Source organism: Mobula hypostoma, chromosome 24 (genome assembly GCF_963921235.1).
Source record: "Mobula hypostoma chromosome 24, sMobHyp1.1, whole genome shotgun sequence".
Lineage (NCBI taxonomy): Eukaryota > Metazoa > Chordata > Chondrichthyes > Myliobatiformes > Myliobatidae > Mobula > Mobula hypostoma.
Genome location: NC_086120.1, coordinates 42,023,366 through 42,047,515, shown reverse-complemented (window position 1 = coordinate 42,047,515; position 24,150 = coordinate 42,023,366). Strand labels below are relative to the sequence as shown.

The window sequence follows — 24,150 nt, the reverse complement described above, 5'->3', positions numbered from 1 at the left end:
CTTATGCAAGATACCCTAAAGGTTAACCCCTAGGTTGAGTCGGTTGTGAAAAAGGTGAATGCAATGCTGGCATTCATTTCTAGAGGTACAGAATATAAGAGCAGGGATGTGATGTTGAGGCTCTACAACGCACTTGTGAGACCAGACTTAGAGTAGTGTGTGCAGTTTTGGGTTCCTTATTTTAGAAAGGATATACTGACATTGGAGAGGGTTCAGAGAAGATTCATAAGAATGATTCCAGGAATGAAAGGGTTACCATATGAGGAACGTCTGACAGCTCTTAGGCTGTATTCCCTGGAGTTCAGGAGAATGAGGGGGGATCTTTCATTCTGAAACATTCTGAATGTTAAAAGGCCTGAACAGATTAGATATGGCAAAGTTATTTCCCATGGTAGGGGATTCTAGGGCAAGAGGGCATGACTTCAGGTTTGAAGGTGTCCATTTAGAACTGAGATGCGGAGAAATTACTTTAGTCAGAGGGTGGTAAATCTATGGAATTTGTTGCCATGAGTGGCTGTGGAGGCCAAGTCACTGGGTGTATTTAAGGCAGAGATAGGTAGGTTCTTGATTAGCCAGGGCATCAAAGGGTATGGGGTGAAGGCAGGGGAGTGGGGATGACTGGAAGAATCGGATCAGCTCATGATTGAATGGCGGAGCAAACTCGGTGGGCTGAGTAGCCTATTTCTGCTCCTATATCTTATGGTCTTATATGCTACCGGTAAGCAGTCTTTGTAAGCACTTTGTAAGTACCGGTAAGCACTTGCACATCATATATACTGATGCAGCCGTTCAGCGTGTTATATTTTCGTCAGCGACAATCTTGACAAACGTTTCAATAAATTTCTCTGCTACTTCCTGTCAGCAGATACTTTTCCATCACAAATCTTTAAAAATGTAATGCTTTGCTTTTTCTTAAAGCTCTGCAACCTGTCTGCTGATTATTCAGTTATCTTCAGTTTCCAGTTTGTCATGATAGATCTTAGCCTGTTTCATGATCAGCATATCACTCCGACGCTGATGAATCCACTATTTCAAGTTCACGATTGAGATCTTAATTTTTCACTTTGTGCAGTATTTTTCTATTTTGCATTAACTTCTGTTCATTACATACGTGAGGTCACTTCTCAGAACTGTCTGTGGTCTGCATCGCCTGGGAGCTTTTCCAGCACCTTGTGCCAATTTCCATTTGTGACATCATGTCAGTACTCAAAAAAATTTGGATTTTGGAGGTTTTTGTTTAAGGGTACTCAACCTGTGTAATATTTACAATTATAGATGCACAACCCAAAGTTAGGAACACAAATGGTAGCATGGTAAGTTGTATTAACAGAGCTAAGTGTATTTGTTAATGTGAGAGATGACACGATAGTAAGTATCATGAAAACTCATTTTCAAAACTAAAGAGTAATGTCAATAGAAATGTCGAGGACCTTTGCTCCATCCACAACAAGCAGGATTTCCCAATGGCTCACTATTTTAATTCGAATCCTCGCTCTCATTCTGACATGTCAGTTCATCGTCTTCTCTGCTACCACAATGAGACCAACCTCAGGTTGGAGGAGCAACACCTCATATTCTGTCCCAATAGTCTTCAACCTGACAGTATAAATATTGATTTCTCTAACTTCTGGTAATTTTTCACCTTCCCCTTCCCTCTTCTTCCATTCCCCACTCCGGCTCCCCTCTTACCTCTTATCTCCTCCTCACCTGCCTATCACCTCCCCGGGTGCCACCTCTCCTTCTCATCATCCCATGATCCACTCTTTTCTCCTAACAGATTCATTGTTCAGTCCTTTACCTTTTCCACCTATCATCTCCCAGCTACTCTCTTCGTCCCCTCTTCCCCACCCAGCTGGCTTCACCTATCACCTTCTTTCTTATACTCTTTTCCCCCCTCCCCAACTTCTTATTCTGGCTTCTTCCCCCTTCCTTTCATCCTGATGAAGGGTCTCAGCCTGAACAATGACTGTTTATTCCTCTCCAAAGATGCTGCCTGACCTGCTGAGTTTCTCCAACATTTTGTATGTGTTACTCTGGATTTCCAGCAACTGAAGAATCTCTTGTTTTTAAGAGTACTGTGAAGAAGAGAAATAGCCATTCCAATACATGATCAATCCAAGGGTATTGGACTTAAACTTTTTTTTAAAGTAATGAAGGTGATCTAAAGCAAGAAGATACTGCTTAAGTGGATTGGTAGGGTCACTTACATAATAAGCACAAATGTGGAAAAAGAGCAGCTCGAATCTTTTTTTAATTTGGAAATTTATTAATCAGTTTATGAATATTTCAACTATAACAGACACATAATGTTATATTAATCATACACTATACCTGACATGCATAGATGATTGCTTCTAGTTGTAGTGCAGACAGTGCGCCATTTGAAATTGTCGCTGGAGGAAGGTGAAGGGTGTATCTGATGTTTGGAGGTGGTACACTAGACAGTGTACTTGTTTCAACCACCCTGTCTGGGTGGTTAATTCCAATTTTAGCTGCATATGAAAATAATATAATTGCTGAGATATTTCAGTACGATACATTGGACAAATAGCCATTCTAAAACAGTCAAACAGCAGCCATATTATTTTACATAATATATCCATTTAGTAACAGGATTATTTTTAGCAAGCTTTCTAACATTAAGCGAAGAGCACAAATTTGCATTTGTGGGTGAGAATATCTTTTGCAAGAAGAAATGAATTCAAAGATTGAAAAATGGCTAATTTCAGTAGTCACTGATATGATGGACAGATTATGAAGGAACCAAGGGTTGGAAGAGAGTAGGAAAATGAATGAAAGTGAATCTTCAAGTAAAGTGGATAAAACCAGGCAAAGATCTTAAGGCAGGCCTAAAAGTTTTCAATCTGGTTTCTGAGAAGGCACGGGAGGCTGGTTTGACCATGAAGAAATATGTGAGAATCTTTGCTATTCTGGATAACTGTCGATTATGATGGGTAAATGCCTTTGAAGAAACCAACGTCTGATGAGATTCTGTTAGCAAACGTTGAAAAGTAGGGGATACAGCTGGTGGTTCAGAAGAAAAAGAGCTAAAAACTGAGGAGGAAGCTAGTGCCAACCCTGGGCATCACCTAAGCATTTGTGCGATATACGTAAAAGGAAGTAGAGAAGATGATGAACACTGAGAAGATGGGTGCTTTAAAGCTTACTCCAAATAAAACAAATAGCCTTAATCATGTGAATTTAAAGGAAATTACAGTTTATTTAGGAGTTATTGTCAAACAGAAGTGACAACCGTCTTACGATCATTGAGAGGAGAATGAAAGGTCAAGTTCTGTCAACGTAGACTTTGTTTTAGGATAATACTGCTGAAAAGAAATCATATAAATAGTTGGGGGTAGAAGGCCAAGGATAAATTGCCAAATTGGCTCATTGTTGTTGCAGGTACTGAGGGTACTGTGATAAACTTTCCATTTGCTTATTTATTTGAGATTCAGCGTGGAATAGGCTCTTCTGGCCGCGCTGCCAAGTAACCACTGATTTAACCTTAGGCTAATCACGGAACAATTTACAATATGGAGTATTTAAATATGGTGCAGTGATGTAGTACAAGGGAGAACAATAATGGACTGCAGAATAAGGTGTGACAGATACAGGGAAAATGCAGACAGTAAGGTGCAAGGTCAGAACAAGAAGATTGTCAGATCAAAAGCTCATCTAGTCATACGAAGGGACTATTCAACAGTGGAATAGAAACTATCCTAGAACTTAGTGGTATGTGCTTTCAGGCTTTTGTATTTTCTACTCGATGGAGGGGGAAGAAAAGAGGACATCCAGGGTGGATAGATCCTTTCGCCGTAACAATGATGAAGTACATTAGGGAGGAAGGAGGACAATATGTGACAATAAGTGCTACTGGAAGTGCATGAGGAGGAGGAATCTGTAAAAAACAATTAAGGTTGTAGATGTTGCATTTAAATCTCTCAAATATCACATGCATTTCTCAGTAGACCTTAGGATATTTGAGCACAAATTAATTTTGTTTTTAAAATACATTTCTGTTTCAGGTGTGATAAGGCAATTCAATGACCAAACATAATATGGTAAGTACTTCACACATTTATCACAACCAATGACCACACAGCAAATTATCACCACTTACATTTGGAAGGTACATAGTCTGCATATGTTTCTGCATGCCCCAATTCCTCAGGCTCCTCATCAGATTCTTCTTCTTCTTCCAGCTGTATTGATGTCTAAATAAACATCAGAACGTGGAAAATTTACTGAGATTTTGTGAAATTTGCTTTTGTTTACCTTCATAGTAAAATGGCATATTTTATACTTTCTGTTCATTGCCAGTTTTAAGATATGAACAACATTTGTGTCATCTTAGCTTTAAATTGACAAGTATTTTAGAATTGGTAATTGTTCCTGTCCAGGTAATGCAGTTTTCTTTCAAAGACAGTCAGCCTTTAAAATGTTACTCAATAAATGTATCTGAAATACCCCATCAAGGTTGAACAATCTTTCACAAAAGGGTGTGGTTACTCAGTAAAATAAAATCTGTACTGAACCATTTCAGTACATTGAAAGACAGACAGATGTAGTAATTTTTCCATTGTTGAAAGATGAAAGATAATCTACTATGTGACTGCAGAGATCAGTTTCAAATTCTGTTGCACAAACTGAATTACTGCCAGGTTTTGATTGATATGTTCCGATTCTCCTTGAGGAAAAGCAATGTTTCTGGCCTATGACTGCTCAAAGTGGAGTAGGAATATTCAGGGTGATACTGTATTGAGAATCTTGAGGCCATGCCCAGGGAGTACACAAGAGGGCTAACGTAGAAAGCTGAATGAGTGGACAACATCACAAACTACCTATCCACTCATCCTGTCAGGCACCTCCTGCCCCTATTATGGAAGAGACATCCACTCCCACATTAAACTTATCATTCACCTCAGAACCTATAAAACCAAAGAGTATCTTTGATTGCACAACGCGCCGAACCTTGAAGTGAATGGTCTACAGCAACAGAAGACCACAAACACACACTCAGTGGTCACTTTATTAGGTACAGGAGGTAATCAAGTGACAATTGAGTGCACACACCTGTTACTTGTCAAGAACCTATCAAAACTCTGCCTTAAATGAACCCAGTGATTTGGCTTTGACAGCCGCATGTGGGATTGAGTTCCATAAATCCAATGCGCTTTGGCTGAAGAAGTTCCCCGTCATCTCTGTTTTAAAGGGACATCCTTTTTTTCCTCTTGTTTTCCTTTTGTAGTACCTTAATGCATTGATGTGATTAAGTGATTTCTGTGGATGGCACTAAAGTTGGATTTTTTTTTTACTGTGTTGAATAGTAAATTTCAGATTTATATCCCTGTTTTAAGGCTGTACCCAAGGATCCTCCATTCTCATACTAACGGATGCATTTCTTCGAAACATTTGAACACGAATATTTGTTAGAAAATAAGGACCTAAGACCTGCTGGTCTCAACAAAAATTGTATCCTATCGTTGGTATAAAATAAAAGTAAAATATCGAAGAGTTGAAATCCTGGGGTAATGGGAAGCCAATCCTACGGGGAAAAGGATGCAGAGTAGGGAATGAGGGATCAGGGTGTGTTTAAAATTTTAACTGCAACCAGGATCTGCTAGCTATCCTAAACATTTTTCCTGCAAAGAAAATATCATTTACAGAAGCAGCTGGGTTCACCTACACCACTCTTCAGAATGTCAGTCATTCCCTTGGATGAAAATTTAAGGGTGCCATGGGAGCTTGGAGGTTAGCACAATACTATTACAGCTGGAAAGGAGTTCAAAGTTCAATTCTGACATCCTCTGTGAAAAGCCTGAACAGCTTTCCTGTGAGCGTGTGGTTTTTCTCTGGGTCCCCTGGTTTCCTCCCACAGTCCAAAAACATACCAGTAGGTAAGTTAATTGGTCATGATAAATTGTCCCATGATTAGGCTAGGGTTAAATAGGTAGGCTGCTGGGCAGCGTGGCTCGCTGGGCCAGAAAGGCCTGTTCCATGCCAAGTCTCCAAATAAATAAAACTTTAGTCCATTGTAAACTTTGGGTCTCCTCACATCAGAGCAGTATGGTACTGTTCCCATCTTCAGTTGTGGACTTTGGTTACAGTTAATAGATTAAACTGAACCTAGAAGTTATTTCTCACCACACCATTTGTGACTTAATCAATGGTAGATCAAATAGGACATAGAATTTAAGAACTGTAGGGTACTAGACTGAGTCATTACAAATTTAATTTGGATTCATACATACTTTAAATTACATGCAATTCTAAACTTAAATAATTTCCTGAAATCTTCCGGGAAATTTTTGTCACAGTGCTAATTGACAAAATGTAGGGCAAAGATTTGCCATGGAGGGGAGACATGTGGATGCTACAATCTGGAGCAATGCACAAAGTGCTGGAGGAACTCAATGGAGGGAAATGAATGGTCAGCGTTTTGGGTTGAGACCCCTTCACCTGGCCTGGAAAGATTAGCCACAAATCACATAATGAGATTAACGTGATGAAGTTAAAGTAACCAACATACTGGGCAAGCTAAATACTGCTTTAATTCTTCATGTTTTCAATAAAGTATACCATAGTTGTAAATTACTGGCAGAAAAATTACCTGAAAAGAATGTGTCAAGCCATTGCTGATTTGCAGGTGATTTGAAAATGACTGAGTTGGAGGTGGAAGGGGAAGCTGTAAAGAAACAAGAGACAGAGATAATTTAATTCAGTAGCACACCAAACAAACTGCTCATCTTTTTTCATAGTAAGGCTCTGCCATAGCTAAGGGAAGGTTAAAGTGTGGGAATATGAACATTAAGTGAGGGTGGGTTATGATGAAAAGGACCATCAGCACCTGAGGGCAGACAGAAGAACTGTTATGAACAGGAATGGAGAAAAGAGTGCAGTAAGGGAGAGGGAGAATGATTCATTAAATAGGAAAAAAATGAGGGAACAACAGCTTTAATTCTTGAATTATCTTTAACTATTCTTTTAGCAGCTTTATTGTGGAAGGCCCTGAAGATGATTGAATATGGAAACAGACCATTCAGCCCAATTGGTCCATGCCAACTAAGATGTCCCATCCAAGCTGGTCCCATAGGCCAGTGTTTGGCCAGCGACCTTCTAAACCATTCTGATCTAGGTACCTGTCCAACTGTCTTTTAAATACTGCTACTGTACCTACATCAACCACTTCATCTGGCAGCAGATTCCATGTAGATAAGATTTATGTAAAAATAAATGCCGCTCAAGTTCCTCTGAAATATTTCCCCTCTCGCCTTAAACTTATGTCCCCTTGTTCTTGACAACACAACTCTGGGGAAGAAGACTGATTGCATCCACCCAATCTATGCCGCTCATGATATTATGCACCTTTATAAGATCATCTCCTATTCTCCTACACCCTTAAGGAATAAAGTTCTAGCATGTCCAACTACTCCCTCTAACTCAGATCCTCAAGTCATTTTCTGCATTTGCTCCAGTTTAATAGCATCTTTCCTATAGCAGGACAAACAAAATTGAACATGATACTACAAGTGCTGCCTCACCAGCATTATGTACAACTTCATAGCCTCCCAACTTACAAAGGCCACAGCACCAAAGCTTTCTTCACCACCCTGTCTACTTGTGACTCCACCTTCTTAGGACCACGTATTTGCACTCTAAGGTCTTTTGTGTTTTGCAACACCCCAGGGTTCTGCCATTCATTGTGAAAGCCAACCTGGCTTTGACCTTCCAAAATGCAACGAACACCTTGCACTTATCCAATTAAACTCCATTTGCTATTCCTTGGCCCACTTACTCAGCTGATCAAGATTTTCCTGTCATTTTTGATTGCCTTTATTACTGTCCACTATCCCGCCCATTTTAGTGTCACCTGCAAACTTACTAATCATGCCTTGTACATACTTATCCAAATGATTTGTATAAATAACAATAATAGATCCAACACCAATTCCTGAGGCACACCACTAGTCTTGGGCCTCCAGTGTGGCAAAGAATCTTCTATCAACACTCCCCACTACCATCAAGCAATATAGCCAGCTCTCCCTGGATTTCATGTGATCTAACCTTCCAGAGTGGCCTACCATGTGGAACCTTACCAAAAGCCTCACTGAAGTCCATAGTAGAGTCACTGGTCCCAACTTTCTCTGTCACCTCAACAAAAAACTCAATCAAGTTTGTAAGATATGATCTCCCATGCATAAAGGCATGTTGTCTACTTCATGGGCAGGTTAGCTGGTCATTATAAATTGCCCCAAGATTAGGGGTTAATCGGGTTTGTTGAGGGTTACTGGGGCAGAGTGGCTTGAAGGGCTAGAAGGGCTGGAAGGGCCTATTGTGTACTGTATCGCCAAATAAATAAGTAATACACAATTAACCGTCATCTTTCCAGGTCTACATACATCTTATTCCACAGTAATTCCACATTCTACAGTAATTTACCAACCACAGATTTTAGACTTACTGGCCTACAGATCGGGGTTTTTCTACCAACACCTCCCAATGGTTAATAATGGTGTCAGTATCTCAGCCAGGGCCCCCGAAATTTTTCTCTCCCAATGTTCTTGGATAACCTTGATCAGGTCCTGGACTTTATACAATATTCACCACCTCCTCTATTGTAATGGAGATTATCCCCAAGAGCTCTCCACTTGCCTCTCCTGTTTCTGAAGTCTTCATGTCTTTCTCATGTCACAGTAAAAACAGAGAAGAAGTCTTGATAAAGGACCTTGGTCGTCATCTGTGGCCCCACATAAGGATGTCCTCCTTTGGTCATTTAGGGGTCCTTCCTATTCTCTTTCTAGTTACTCTTTTTCCCCTCAATAAACATATAAAACCTCTGAATTTTTATTACTCTTCTCTGTCAAAGTTATCTCATGCCCCCTTTTTGCCCTGCTGATTTCCTTTTTATGTACACTTTTTCTTTCCTTTGTAGTCCTCTGGGGATTCATTTTGTCCTAATTGAATGTATCTGACCGATTCTTCCTTTTTTCTGGCTGTGACTTCACTATCCTCGTTACTCCTGCAGCCTTAGCTGTTATTCCTCCAGGCATGCCGACTTTGAGCTCTCACTACCTCACACCTTTAAAAGCCTCCCAACTCATTCGTGGTCCCTTTGTTCACAAACAACCTACTGTAATCAACCTTTGCAAGCTTCTCTCATACTATCAAAATTCACCTTGCCCCAATTTAGAATCTGAACCAATGGACCAGTTCTGTCCCTTTCCATAAATATTTTAAAAGTAATAGAATTAAGGTCACTGGTCCCAAAGTGCTCCTCACTGTCACCTCAGTCACTTGCTCCACCTTATTACCCAGCAGTAGGTCAAGATATGCACTATCCCTAGTGTAACACTCTACATACCATATATTAAAAGTTTCTTGAACAAACTCCACAAATTCCACCCACCTAAACTCTTAACAGTATGGCAGTGCCAGTCTATGTTGGGGAAGTTAACCACCCCACCCCGACTATGACAACCCTATTATTCTTAAAACTCCGTTTAATCTCCCTGCATATTTGGTTTTCTAATTCCCATTGACTATTTGGGGACCTATAGTACAATCCCAACAATGTGATCATACCCTTCTTATTTCCCAGCTCCACTGATAAAGCCTCAGTGGATGTTCCTTCATTAATTTCATTTTACCTGTGACTATTTCCTTTATTCAAAAATTGCCACTACTCCCACTCCTCTCTTTCCTCTGCTTCTATTCCACCTAAAACACCTGCACCTCAAAACATTAAGCTGCCAGTCCTATCCCTCTCTTGGCAGTGTTTATAATGACTATAATATCCCAGTCCTATATAACTTTCCAGGTCCAGTTCGTCTGCCTTACCAGTCAGACCTCTTGCTAGGAGGTGCTCACGATATGAGTTATAAATGAACAAACTCCAACAGAAGTGGTAAAATATTCTCCCTTGATTACCAATAACAATAGACACTCAATTGCCACTTTATTAGGTATACCTATTTGGTACACCAACATCATCTGCTGCTATAGCCCATTCACTTCAAGGTTTGACGTGGTATGTGTTCAGAGAAGCTGTTCTGCACACCACTGTTGCAACACGTGGTTATTTGAGTTATTATCACCTTCCTGTTAGCTTGAACCAGTCAGGCCATTTTCTTCTGTCCTCTCTCATCAACAAGGAGTTTTCATCCACAGAACTGCCATTCACAGGATGTTTGCTGGCTTCTCGCACCATTCTCTGCAAACGCTAGAGACTGCTCGCATGAAAATCCAGGATACTCAAATGAGATACTCAAACATACCTGATGGTACCAACCATCATGCCACAGTCAAAGTCACTTAGATCACATTTCTTCCCCATTCTGATGTTTGGTCTAAACAACAACTGAACCTCTTGATGTTATTTACATGCTTTTATGCATTGAGTTGCTACTACATAATTTGCTGATTGCATATTTACATTAATGAGTAGGTGTACTGGTGTACCTAATAAAGTGGCCACTGAATGTATATTTTTAAAAGCACAAAGTTTTTTTCCATACTCATTTCCTCAACAGCTGTATCCAAGAGATATTTAAAAGATACGGACAAATACACGGAAAGAAAAGATTTAGTGGAATATAGGCCAAACACAGGCAAATGGGACCGGCTTAGGGGGCATCTTGGATGGTATGGATGAGTTGGGCCAAAGGGCCAGTTACGTCCTATAGTCAACTTTAAGACTGGGATGGGATGCTTCTAACTAGTTTATCTACACAAATTATATATTCCAACTATGAATCTCTCCATTTTATTTGTTGGACTTTTGATCTTTTCCAACATTCATTTTGGATGATTACATTAGGGAACCATATTACGCCTCTGTGATTATCAACTGCTCACCATATCACAAAGTATCAACACCATATAGAACTTATTCAGTTTTGAGTTTTCAACTTTGGAAGTGTGCCTCTTATGCAACCAAAATAAGCAATTACAGCTTTCTAATACTGACCTCAAGCCTTGCGTCCCAAAGGCTCGGAGTAAGAACATCAAGATTAAAATCATCAGTATCGGCTATATCAGGCAGTGATTCAGGTGAGGAGAAAAGGACACTATCATCAATGTAACTTATATCCTGCAAAATACAAAAGAAATGAAAGTCAGCTGAATGATGCAATATTCACTGAATGAATTTTAAAGTATTATTCTCAGAAGAAATATCATACTGCATTCATGTGATCATTACAATCAATAAAGGTTAAAATATTTTAAAAATATAAACTTCTTTCCTAAGATTCAATATTTTCCTTGTTATTAGAATAAGAAAATTAGAATATTCCACAAGCATACATTCCAGGGAAGGAAGGAGACTCAAGGAGAGCTCTGATCACTGTTAATTAAAGATATACTTGAACTTGCATTTCAAGTTCAGTTTACTGTCAACCATACACATGTATACCGCCAAATGAAACAATATTCCTGTAGACCAAGGTACACAACATAGTACATATAACTCACACAAACACGCACCACAAAGTCCTATTTCCACAAATAAATTAACAAATAATATGGTGCATTTATGACACCAGTTAAAAAGTAAACAGTATAATGCTGCTGGCGCTTCATACATGATGAGAACTGGGTGGTAGCAGGGAGTCTTATGGCTTGGGGGTAGAAGCTGTTCTTGTCCTAATGCGATGGTAGCTCATGCCTGATGGTAGGGGTCAAAGCAACTGATGGAAGGATAGATTTAAAGCTGAACTCGCCAATCACTCGATGACTTAAAATGACTCACTGATTTGCCTGTGCAAAATTGGCTAATGGTTTTGTGAGTAGATCATGGCCCAGAAAGCTGCCATTGGTGACAGATTTACTCCACAGGCTGGGTATGGAACTCTAAGAAAAAAAAACTTAATCCTGTCAAACAACTTGTTCTCATCTCCCTTAAGCAGCCATGTTACGCAGGTCCCGGTAAATGTAGCTGACCAGCATCATATTTAAAGGAGGCTCCCAAATGCATTAGCTAAGCCCGATTGAAGCAATGTAACAATCGTACAACACACAACCTGCTTTGATAAGAAACTATGATGGGGGTAAAGCATCAAGCTTGGGTCTCATATTAAGAGACTGAGAATGTTTAATGACCTCCTAAGTTTACCCAGCAGACCAGGATGGGTATAGCAGCAGGGCAAATATCAAGTCCATCATTTCTGGGCAAAATATTTGACTTTCTGCTACAACATGTGCTTTGCATGGAGAAGCACCTCCACAGTACAGATGGGATTTATTTCAATTGAAATGCTACTACTTATGTAGGACATTACTGCATAGTACAGGGCCTTCAGCTCACAATATTGTGCTGACCTTTTAACCTACTCTAAGATTAACCTAACCTTTTGCTCCCACATAGCCCTCCTTCTTCTATCATCCAAATGCCTATCTAAAAGTTTCTTAAATGCCCCTAATGTATCTGCCTCTACCACCAACCCTGGCACCCATGCACTCATCACACTGTAAAAAAAACTTACCTCTGACATTCTCAAATACTTCCCTCCAATCACCTTAAAATTATGCCCCCTTAGCTATTTACACCCTGGGGAAAAAGTCTGTCTAACCACTCTGTCTACGCCTCTTATCTTCTTGCACATCTCTATCAAGCCAACTTAGATCAGAGATCTTTCCTGTGAAAATGACTTTATATTTGGAAAGATATTCCGCAACAAGGGAAAAGTTTTAAATACGAGATTTTTGAAATATTTATATTATGCCTTCTGCAGAATGCAAATAGTGATTCAATTCTTCTTTTCATTCATCAAGTAGAGAAACTAAGACCATATTGTTCCACAGAAATGCATCTTTTAACACTGCATTGGTGCAAAGTAAGAGTTATCTGTATGTCAAATCAGAAAGCACAATAAATGTTAACAGCCAGAAGCACCAGAGGGACCCTGAGCTCCCAGTTGTCTAGCTTTTTACACCCCTTTTTGGTCCCTCAATTGCCAAGTCTTTTCTTGCCATTCTCTTTCTCCTCTCTTTTCTGCCATCTCAGCTCTCCACTCCCAGTCCCGATGCAGGGTTTTGACAATGTCTTTTCTCCTATCAATGCTCCTGATCATCCACTGAGCTCTTCTTCTCTGAAGCTGGCATGTGCTGGTTGCAGTATCAAGAGTGTGGGCTAGGGTCTGGGCTGTGGGTGTGCTGGAGGCTATAGATTTCCAGCCAGAGTATGGAATATGGGATGGTTTGAGACAAGCAGAATTGGACTAGCTGATATGGACCAGGTTCTATAAAACTCATCCACACCCAATAAAACTCACTGGGGCTCAGTTTCCCCATTCACTTTAATCTCTGGGTTCACTGAAAATTATTCTAATACCATGTAACTTGTTAACAAAATGTTAAATAAAATTATGCTTGGGTATTAATTGACTACTACTACTACGTCGACTCAGGCCTCGAGGGCCTTGCCTTGCTACTGGTACCACGTAGCCCAGTACTACCTGTCTCGGGTCGGGTTGTCGGCGACTCAACCAGCACACCCCCTGGTGCACTTCGGTTAACCAAGGAGGGGGTGTAGGCACTCAGCAGGACTAAAAACAAAATCTGTCAAAGGGCGGATGAACTCTTCGTGAGTCAATGGCCACCTACGGTCTGTGTGAGGAGTGGCACGCCACACAGTCTTTCATTTCGCGTCTTGTAAGGCAAAACGCATTAATTGAACAGGCCAGAATCTCTGCTAGTTTAGCACCACTACAATCCCAAGGATGCCAGGTTGCTTGAGTTTTACTGAACTTAATTTACATTATATTTTAACAATAAGTACAGATGTAAATCAACACTAACAGCAGCTATAACTGTATTTAAATAACAATTATTTTCATCTACACAGGGTTCAATAACCATATATGCATACTGATCACTTCTATCAGTTTTGCCTAATGGACTCGACAACACTGCTAAGGCAAGGACTAAAACTGCTTCTGGAAAATTGACTACACCAAGCATTTCAGATGATATTCTAGCAACTTCAAGTAACCTTCATAGATCATAACTTATATCTTACAAGTAAAACAACACTGTGAACTTCTCACAGTTTACATGTAAAGTCAGTATAAACTAAATAGCATTATTTTGAGGGAGTTCCAATGATTGAGCATCTTGCATGTTTATTTGAAGTCTCTGAAGATAATATATTTTTTAAAGGCAGTTGATGAAGTATGACTTGGCAAGTAACAAGGAAGTTGAAGAAAATTTTAACCAACCTCTTTTCCCCAGAGTAGGGTAGTCACAACTAGGGAGAATAGAGGGGAGAGATTTTAAAAGGATCTGAAGGGCAACTTTTTCATGCAGAGGATGATAAGTACATCGAATGAGCTAGAAGTAGTTGAGCCAGTTATAGCAGTATCATTTAAGAGCACCTCGATAGGACTTAGGGCGATGTGGGCAGATTGCAGGAAATTGGAACTGACTGGGTGGGCATTGTGGTTAACGTGGATTCACTGGGCTAGTGCGGTCTTTCACTGATTCTACCACGTTTCTTGGATTTACTGAGTATGCCGCAAGAAAACAAAACTCAGGGTTGTATATGGTGACATATATGTACTTCGATAATAAATTTTACTTTGGACTTTGAACTTTGTTTTGTTGTACGACTCTATAACAGAAAGCCCATATCCAACTTGGAAATGTTAATGTTGAAGCATGTTGCTTTTACATACAGTGGCAGGCAAAAGTTTGGGCACCCCTGGTCAAAATTTCTGTTACTGTGAATAGCTAAGCGAGTAAAAGATGAACTGATTTCCAAAAGGCATAAAGGTAAAGATGACACATTTCTTTAATATTTTAAGCAAGAAAAAATTTTTATTTCCATCTTCTACAGTTTCAAAATAACAAAAAAGGAAAAGGGCCCAAAGCAAAAGTTTGGGCACCCTGCATGGCAGTACATAATAAAACACAAAATAATCTGCAGATGCTGGGGTCAAAGCAACACTCACAACACGCTGGAGGAACTCAGCAGGTCATGCAGCATCCGTGGAAACAATGAGTCAACATTTCGGGCCGGAACTCTTCATCAGGACAGTAGAGGGAAGGGGCAGAGGCCCTGTAAAGAAGGTGGGGGGAGGGTGGGAAGGAGAAGGCTGGTAGGTTCCAGGTGAAAAACCAGTAAGGGGAAAGATAAAGGGGTGGGGGAGGGGAAGCAGGGAGGTGATAGGCAGCTGGGGGAGGGGGCAGAGTGACAGGGATAGAAGAAGGGAGGGGGAGGGAATTACTGGAAGTTGGAGAATTCTGTGTTCATACCAAGGGGCTGGAGACTACCTAGACGGTATATGAGGTGCTGCTCCTCCAGCCTGAGTTTAGCCTCATCATGGCAGTAAAGGAGGCCATGTATGGACATATCTGAATGGGAGTGAGAAGCAGAGTTTAAGTGGGTGGCTACTGGGAGATCCTGTCTGTTGTGGCGGATGGAGCGGAGGTGTTCGACGAAGCGGTCCCCCAATCTGCGTCGGGTTTCACCGATGTACAGGAGGTCACACCAGGAGCACCGGATGCAATAGATGACCCCAGCAGACTCACAAGTGAAGTGTTGCCTCACTTGGAAGTACTGTTTGGGGCCCTGAATGGTGGCAAGAGAGGAGGTGTAGGGACAGGTGTAGCACTTGCGCTTACAGGGTTAAGTGCCAGGTGGGAGATCCGTGGGGAGGGATGTGTGGATCAAGAAGTCGCTGAGGGACCAATCCCTGCGGAAAGCGGAGAGGGGTGGAGAGGGAAAGATGTGCTTAGTGGTGGGGTCCTGTTGAAGGTGGTGGAAGATGCGGAGGATAATGTGCTGGATCTGGAGGCTGGTGGGGAGGTAGGTGAGGACAAGGGGAACTCTGTCATTGTTGTGGTGGCGAGAGGATAGGGTGAGGGCCAAAGTGCGGGAAATGGAAGAGATGCGGGTGAGGGCATCATTGATGACGGCAGAAGGGAAACCACGATCCTTAAAGAAAGAGGACATTTGAGATGTCCTGGAACAGAAAGCCTCATCCTGGGAGCAGATGCGGCGGAGACGGAGGAACTGGGAATAGGGAATGGCATTTTTGCATGTGGCGGGGTGGGAAGAGGTATAGTCGAGGTAGTTAATGGGAGAGTCAGTGGGCTTGTAGAAGATGTCAGTGGACAGTCTGTCTCCAGAGATGGAGACCGAGAGATCGAGAAAGGGGAGAGAAGTGTCTGAGATAGACCAAGTGAATTTGAGGGCTGGGTGGAAGTTAGAAGTAAAGTCGATGAAATTGACGAGCTCAGCATGGGTGCAAGAAGCAGCACCAATGTAGTCGTCAATGTACGGAAGGAAAAGTTGGGGAGCAGCACCAGAATAGGTTTGGAGCACAGACTGTTCCACATAACCAGCGAAGAGGCAAGCATAGCCCTTGTGAGTCTGTTGGGGTCATCTATTGCATCCGGTGCTCCTGGTGCGACCTCCTCTACATCGGTGAAACCCGACGCAGATTGGGGGACCGCTTCGTCGAACACCTCCGCTCCATCCGCCACAACAGACAGGATCTCCCAGTAGCCACCCACTTCAACTCTGCTTCTCACTCCCATTCAGATATGTCCATACATGGCCTCCTTTACTGCCATGATGAGGCTAAACCCAGGTTGGAGGAGCAACACCTCATATACCGTCTAGGTAGTCTCCAGCCCCTTGGTATGAACATTGAATTCTCCAACTTCCAGTAATTCCCTCCCCCTCCCTTCCCCTATCCCTATTTCACTCTGCCCCCTCCCTCAGCTGCTTATCACCTCCCTCATGGTTCTGCCTCCTTCTACTACCCATTGTGTTTTCCCCTATTCCTTCTTCACCTTTCCTGCCTGTCACCTCCCTGCTTCCCCTCCCCCACCCCTTTATCTTTCCCCTTACTGGTTTTTCACCTGGAACCTACCAGCCTTCTCCTTCCCACCCTCCCCCCACCTTCTTTACAGGGCCCCTGCCCCTTCCCTCTACAGTCCTGACGAAGGGTTCCGGCCCGAAATGTTGACTCGTCGTTTCCACGGATGCTGCCCGACCTGCTGAGTTCCTCCAGCATGTTGTGAGTACTTAGTAAAACCCCCTTTGGCAAGTATTACAGCTTGTAAACGCTTTCTGTAGCCAGCTAAGTGTCTTTCAATTCTTGTTTGGGGGATTTTCACTCATTCTTCCTCGCAAAAGGTTTCTAGTTCTGTGAGACTCTTGGGCCGTCTTGCATGCCCTGCTCTTTTGAGGTCTATCCACAGATTCTCAATGACGTTTAGCTCAGGAGACTGTGAGGGCCATGGCAAAACCTTCAGCTTGCACCTCGAGGTAGTCCATCATGGATTTTGAAGTGTGCTTAGGATCATTATCCTGTTGTAGAAGCCATCCTCTTTTCATCTTCGGCTTTTTTTTACAGGTGGTGTGATGTTTGCTTCCAGAATTTGCTGGTATTTAATTGAATTCATTCTTCCCTCTACCAGTAAATGTTCTCTGTGCCACCGGCTGCAACACAAGCCCAAAGCATGATTGATCCACCCCCGTGCTTAACAGTTGGAGAGGGGTTCTTTTCATGAAATTCTGCACCCTTTTTTCTCCAAACATACCTTTGCTCATTGCGGCCAAAAAGTTCTATGTTAACTTCATCAGTCCACAGGACTTGTTTCCAAAATGCATCAGGCTTGTTTAGATGTTCCTTTGAACTTTCTGAATAGAACTTTTAGCCTTCAATGAGTAAAGGTATGTTTGAAGAAAAAAGGGTGCAGAATTTCATGAAAAGAACACCTCTCCAAGTGTTAAGCATGGGGGTGGATTGATCATGCTTTGGGCTTGTGTTGCAGCCGGTGGCACGGGGAACATTTAATGGTAGAGGGAAGAATGAATTCAATTAAATACCAAGCAAACATCACACCGTCTGCAAAAAAGTCGAAGATGAAAAGAGGATGGCTTCTACAACAGGATAATGATCCTTAAGCACACCTCAAAATCCACAATGGACTACCTTGAGGCGCAAGCTGAAGGTTTTGCTATGGCCCTCACAGTCCCCCGACCTAAACATCATTGAGAATCTGTGGATAGACCTCAAAAGAGTAGTGCATGCAAGACAGCCAAAGAATCTCACAGAACTAGAAGCCTTTTGCAAGGAAGAATGGGCGAAAGTCCCCCAGACAAGAATTGAAAGACTCTTAGCTGGCTACAATAAGTGTTTACAAGCTGTGATACTTGCCAAAGGGGGTGTTACTAAGAACTGCCGTGCAGGATGCCCAAACTTTTGCTTCAGACCCTTTTCCTTTTTTGTTATTTTGAAACTGTAAAAGATGGAAATAAAAAAAGTTTTCTTGCTTAAAATATTAAAGAAATGTGTCATCTTTAACTTTATGCCTTTTGGAAATCAGTTCATCTTTTACTCACTCAGCTATTCACAGTAACAGAAATTTTGACCAGAGATGTCCAAACTTTTGCGTGCCACTGTATTGCATACTTCTTGCTCTCAATTCCATTTTCACTCTACCTCATTTTTTGTTTTACCGAAATAACATATCTTCTTGAAACATAAGAGGCACATACTGAGAAAAATGCCACAGAACAAATGCACTCATTAATCACAAACAACAGGAATTCTGCAGATGCTGGAAATTCAAGCAACACACATAAAAGTTGCTAGTGAACGCAGCAGGCCAGGCAGCATCTCTAGGAGGAGGTGTAGTTGACGTTTCAGGCCGAGACCCTTCCTTCAGTTAGTTCTGACGAAGGGTCTCGGCCTGAAACATCGACTGCACCTCTTCCTAGAGATGCTGCCTGGCCTGCTGCGTTCACCAGCAACTTTTATGTGCACTCATTAATCATCCTGTTTGCTTCCAATGCCAGCATTTCTTGTCTCATCCCAAATGTGTTTCCCTCCACCAAGTTGTGGATTTCAAACATCATTAACAAAGCTGAGTTACTCAATGGTACTGACAAATAATTCACCCAACAAGTATATCCTGTAACCAAATGTATATCCTATTCATTTTTTTCCATTGAAGTACCCATATTTCTTGTGTATTTTGAGTATTTTCCATTTTTGCTTCACATTTACAGTATGTACATGATCTGTATTGCTAAATCATTTACAGAATGTTACACATCATCAACCCATTCTGCTCTCCCTCCCTGCAACCTCTACTATATAACACATAGTGGTTTTACACTAGTCATTTCTTTCCTACAAAAATGAGTCACAGTCAGTTTCAGTTTCACAGAATGATGAATACCTACTTAATAAATTTTAATAACTGCAGGTAACCGAGGATTTAGCTAGGCACGTTGTAGAAAACTTCTGATCCCAACTAGTTAAAAAGGTCTTATATTAAGATAGATATTCTAAAGATTATATGAGACAGCAAATCTTCTCAAACTCCTAATGAAGCAGAGTTGCATGAAAAGAGGTATATTGAAAGAGCTATGTCTGTTGGCTTCCCCTTTTGCCACGGGAGAAAACAGAGCGGTACGGTTGGTGTGGGAGTGGCTCCTTTCACAGCACACTGGCATCAGTTCCAGGAGAGTAAGGAGTTGTACTAATAGGAGATCTTTCCTAAACCAAGATGGGACACATTCCTTGTTGAAAGGGTATCTATTGAGCAGGCAAAAGAGAGAGACAACATAGGTCTTTCAATACACCTTTTCTAACTTAGCTCTCTGCTTCATTAGGAGCGTGGAAAAATTTGCTATGTCACCGATGACTCTTGCAAAGTTTTCAACAGATATACAGTTCAGTATGGTACCTCTAATGCACAAAATTGCAAGTGGCTGCAGAGGGTTATAGACTCAGCCAGTTCCAGCATGGGTGTAGCCCAGACTGTCATTGAGGACTTCTTCAAGAGGTGATGCCTCAAGAAAGCAGCCTCCATCATTGACCCACCATCCAGGACATGCCCACTCCTCATTACTACCATCAGAGAGGTGGGTACGGAGCATGAAGACCCATACTCAACACTTTAGGAACAGTTTCGCTCCAATAATGGCCATACATTGGTTTGTTCCTTGCTCCTGAACCTGGGCCCCACCACCTCGACTCAGTCCATCCATACCATGCTGCAACTGTCCTGCGTCTTTGAGACACCGCAAAAATGGTGGAGTCTCAAAGGTCACACAGGCGGATCAAAAGATCAGATCCAAAAGGGAAGCTACAGGCTATTGATCACAGTGATTGTTTTCCAGAAAAGGTGTGATTAATAAAGTAGTACGTAGTTTTGTTTGCTGCCGGTAAGTCAGTACTGTTTTACCAGCACTGTCTTAAACCAGAAACAGGCCATGAAGCTTGTTGTCTACTGGCAGTCGTACAGTGCAAGACATAAAAATCACTATTACAATAAATAAATAAATAATAGTGCAAAAAATGAATCGCAAGGCAATGTTTCCCTGATTTTTCAAGTCCACGATCAATTCTTGGTCTTGCTGATGTCGTGTGCAAGGTTGTTGTTGCATCACCTCTCAGCCAGCCAACCTATCTCACTCCAGTATGCCTCCCTGTTGCCATCTGAGATAGCCACATAGTCATGAGTGTAGTGAGAGTACAACAGTGAGAGTAAGCATTTATCCTTGAGATGTGCCTGTATTGATAACCAGCAAGGAGATGCTACTTCCTATCAGTGCTGACTATGTGGTCGTCAAGGATTCAGTTGCAAAGAGAGGTACAGAGACCCGTTTTGACCTTATCACTCGGTGGTGAGGGGATGATGGTGTTGAAAGTCAGGCTATAATCAAGAAACAGCAACCTGTAATATATATTGCTGTTGTCCAGGTGCTCTAAAGCCAAGTGGAGAGCCAGTAAGATGATGAACACTATAGGCCTGTTGTGGAGGTAGTCAAATTGCAGAGGATTCAGCTCCTTGCTCAGGTTGGAATTAATTCTAGCCACGACCAATTTCTCAAAGAACTTCAGTACATTCATGTGAGTGCAACGTTATGATTGTCAAGTTAATCATGAAGCAAGTGCCACCACGCCTGCCACTGTTTGGTCAATTTAAAATTGCGCTACTGAAGTTGGATGACAGCTTACTGGTGGTTCAAAAAGCAAGAAACATGACCAAGTACTTTATTATTAACACTTCCTGTGGTAAATTGTGGTAAACTATCATTGCAAACAACGAAGAGCAAAGCAAAGGTGAGGCTGACTTGAGGGTCGAGACGTGCGGGAGACGCAAAGGTGGAGCATGGCATGTTCAAGGAGAAGTAGTCGGAGTGAGGTCGAGGCATGTTCGAGATGGAATTGTAGTCAGAGATGGAGTTGGAGCAAGCAAATTGGAGAGGAGTCAGGAGGAGTTTTGGAGTTTGTCCACCTAAACCAGCAAGATTGGATCAATATAAGTGCCAGGCTGATTTGGAAAGGTTGAGTACAGGCCAGAACATGGTGGCAGGGTCCAGGCCTGGAGTGTATCATTGCAGTGGGCCCGGGTCCTCATGCAGGGAATGACCCAGTGTTTGGACAATTTAAACGCCAACCTATAGACTGAAAGGGCAGGGTTTCAGGACCAGAGGCGAGGTCAGGTCGATTTTGCTTGCTCTTCCATGACATTTACTCCCATCTCCGCGGTGCTGAGGCTGTGGGCCTGCTCCGGCTGCTCCTATGGTTACCTGAACTACCCTCTCTTTCTTAAAACACATTGTGCCAGCTCTACTACTCAAAAGGAGTTTGAATGATCTTTTACTTCTGCAATCACCCCATCATCCTTTCATATTTGAAAACCTATTGATCTCCCTCTTCTTTTTGTTCAGCTACATTAACTCCAAGTTATCTGCATAGTGAAAAGCTCGATGGAGAGAACCTTTCCCCAACTGGGGAAGAGTGTAATAAGAGGCCATCAATATTGATAAAACCCAAGAAATCCAACAGAGAGCTCATAAGCTTCTTTCACCGAAGAGCAGTGGGAATATGGAACGTGCTAGCATAAAAAAGGAATAAGGTGAAATATACGTGCAAATCTGTCACCAGGGCTTGTATATAAAGTTGCCTCATTAGCTAGCTCAGATAACAGCCATGTGGCTTAGCGGTGATAAGGCCACCGACAAGTAATACATGTCTAGGGTTGGTATGATTTGGGTTCAACCAAACAGAAAAGTTGGGATGTTCCGGTTAAGGAACATTGATTGTGGTGAATGCTGCTCATACACAGTTATCGCTCACCAGAAAATGACAGATCCTAAACCAGCATAAAATTACAAAGGGTAGTATATTTACCAATTCTTCAACTTTAATAGTTAACAGAAAAATAACAATAAAAGGCCCATTACAGTTAAACCAGTCTAGGTATGCACATAAATGCTGGAGCTTGTTTCTGAAGTAGTTGGGTGCTTCATTTTGATTACTCATGCGCTGAACCCACATTCTGCATGAAACACACCAGCCACAGTTCGAACTTCCCTCAAAGGATATTTTGAATGAACTGGTTAAGTCAGGAGTATTGGCACTTCCTCCTTTGAACCATTTGTCTGCACAAAACACTTCTTACAACGTGGTCTATCCTTCGAGCAACATTCTGCGGGCATCTTCCCTTGTGCTCCGCTCTGCAGCTTCTGCCAACAGGCCCCAAACCAGACTACCATCCTTCAGAAATCTGATCCCACTCAGCTCCCTCGAATTTTCCATCGCACCCAACTGGGCAGAAAGTTACAACAAGCACCAAGGCAAACTCAATTGACTGACACAACATTGCTAAGTTGGACAAAATGCCTCCTTACCTTTAACTGAAGTCAAAACAAACACATTGCTTTTGCAGAAAACTGCTAAAATAACAATACCTCACATCATAGCTCCAGAAATCTTAATTAGGGCATTACATATAGTACACTTAATGGATACCAAGGCAATGGAGTGAGTGAGACAATATTTACAAGGCTGGGTAGACATGAAGAAAAAAGAATTAGAGGGTTATGTAAACAGATCTTGAGAAAAGGAGGGGGAAGGCTTGAATGGAATATAACTAGTGACATAGAAAAGTGGAATTGAATGGCCTGCTTTTCAACCATACCTAATTTCAAATAGATTATAACAACAAAACAGTAATTAAAAAAAAATTTGAGAGATACAGTTGTAAATAGGAGGGTTGTTCTCACAACTTATGGACTTACTCTCAAAGACTCTTATCTCCTTGATATTTATTGCTTATTTCTTTCATTTTATATTTGCATTTTGTTGTTTCTTGCACACTGGTTACATGCCCAGCTGGTGCGGTCTTTCATTGATTCTACTGACTCACTTGTGATCACAAGACTCTGTTGGATAGTGATGATGTAAATTGCCACAGGCCTGTTACCTTTGTCTGGTGGCATGATAGGCGACAAGGTAAGCTGTGTAGCCCTGGTTGTAGTGAGGACTGGGCCTCAGGCCTCAGAATTGCCTACTGCTGCAGACCAGCTGAAAAGATGTGAAAGTATTACAGCATGGCATCCACGCTCGGCTGGGAGCTGGTCTTTCCCATCAGTGCTGCCCTCCCATATTCAAGTGGTGGAATGACAGGCTGGACTGTGTGCATCTGCACACTGCCGGGGGACTGTACCATTGATTACCAGACATTGTCGCTCAGGGTCTTGGTCTATATACATGTTTTTTCATTGAATCTGCTTCTTTGCTTGCTATTTTGAATGTTTTGCACCTTGGCCCCAGAGGAATACTGTCTCATTCAGCTGTATCTACGTATGGGTGAATGATAATTAAACTTGATTTGATTTAGTTTATGGTTACTGGATTTGAGTACGCCCATCAAGAAAATGAATCTCATGAATGATCACATATTCAATACTGTGCAAAAAACCTGAGCATACATACATACAGCCGGAGTGCCTAAGACTTTTGGACCGTACTGTATTTGTCAATGTGGAGTAGAGAGGGAGTTTGTAAATCTGGTGGGATCAAACAATGTTGGGAATGGCGAGGGTGGAAAGCCGCGGGACGGATGCAGGACAGCTGGCAAAGAAGGAGTGTCAGCAGTGGGTGGTGGAGTAGGTGCAAACACAACCAAGCTCCCCTGGGGACACCAGACAAGATCATTTGATTCCAAACAACTGGTTTACTGATCATTACAGAATGCCCTTCTGCTGCTTCCCACTCCTTCCCCTTTTACCCAACCATGATTCCCCTCTCCCCGCCCCATTCCCACTCTCAGTCCACAAGAGACCCATATCAAAATCAGGTTTATCATCACTCACCTGTCATGAAGTGTGTTTCT

The 24,150-nt window shown here is 41.9% G+C and overlaps 1 protein-coding gene across 4 annotated transcripts in view; it reads right to left on the bottom strand.

Moving 5' to 3' along the window:
* LOC134337415 (protein strawberry notch homolog 2-like) overlaps positions 1-24,150 on the bottom strand; it is a 186,344-nt gene that overhangs the window by 74,874 nt on the left and 87,320 nt on the right. For all 4 annotated transcript variants that reach the window (XM_063032390.1, XM_063032393.1, XM_063032391.1 and 1 more), the window contains 4 exons: positions 10,967-11,089; positions 6,611-6,685; positions 4,121-4,214; positions 2,332-2,492 (listed from right to left, as the gene is read on the bottom strand). In XM_063032390.1, the coding sequence (XP_062888460.1) occupies positions 2,332-2,492; positions 4,121-4,214; positions 6,611-6,685; positions 10,967-11,089 (453 nt within the window). The remainder of the gene's footprint in view (positions 1-2,331; positions 2,493-4,120; positions 4,215-6,610; positions 6,686-10,966; positions 11,090-24,150) is intronic.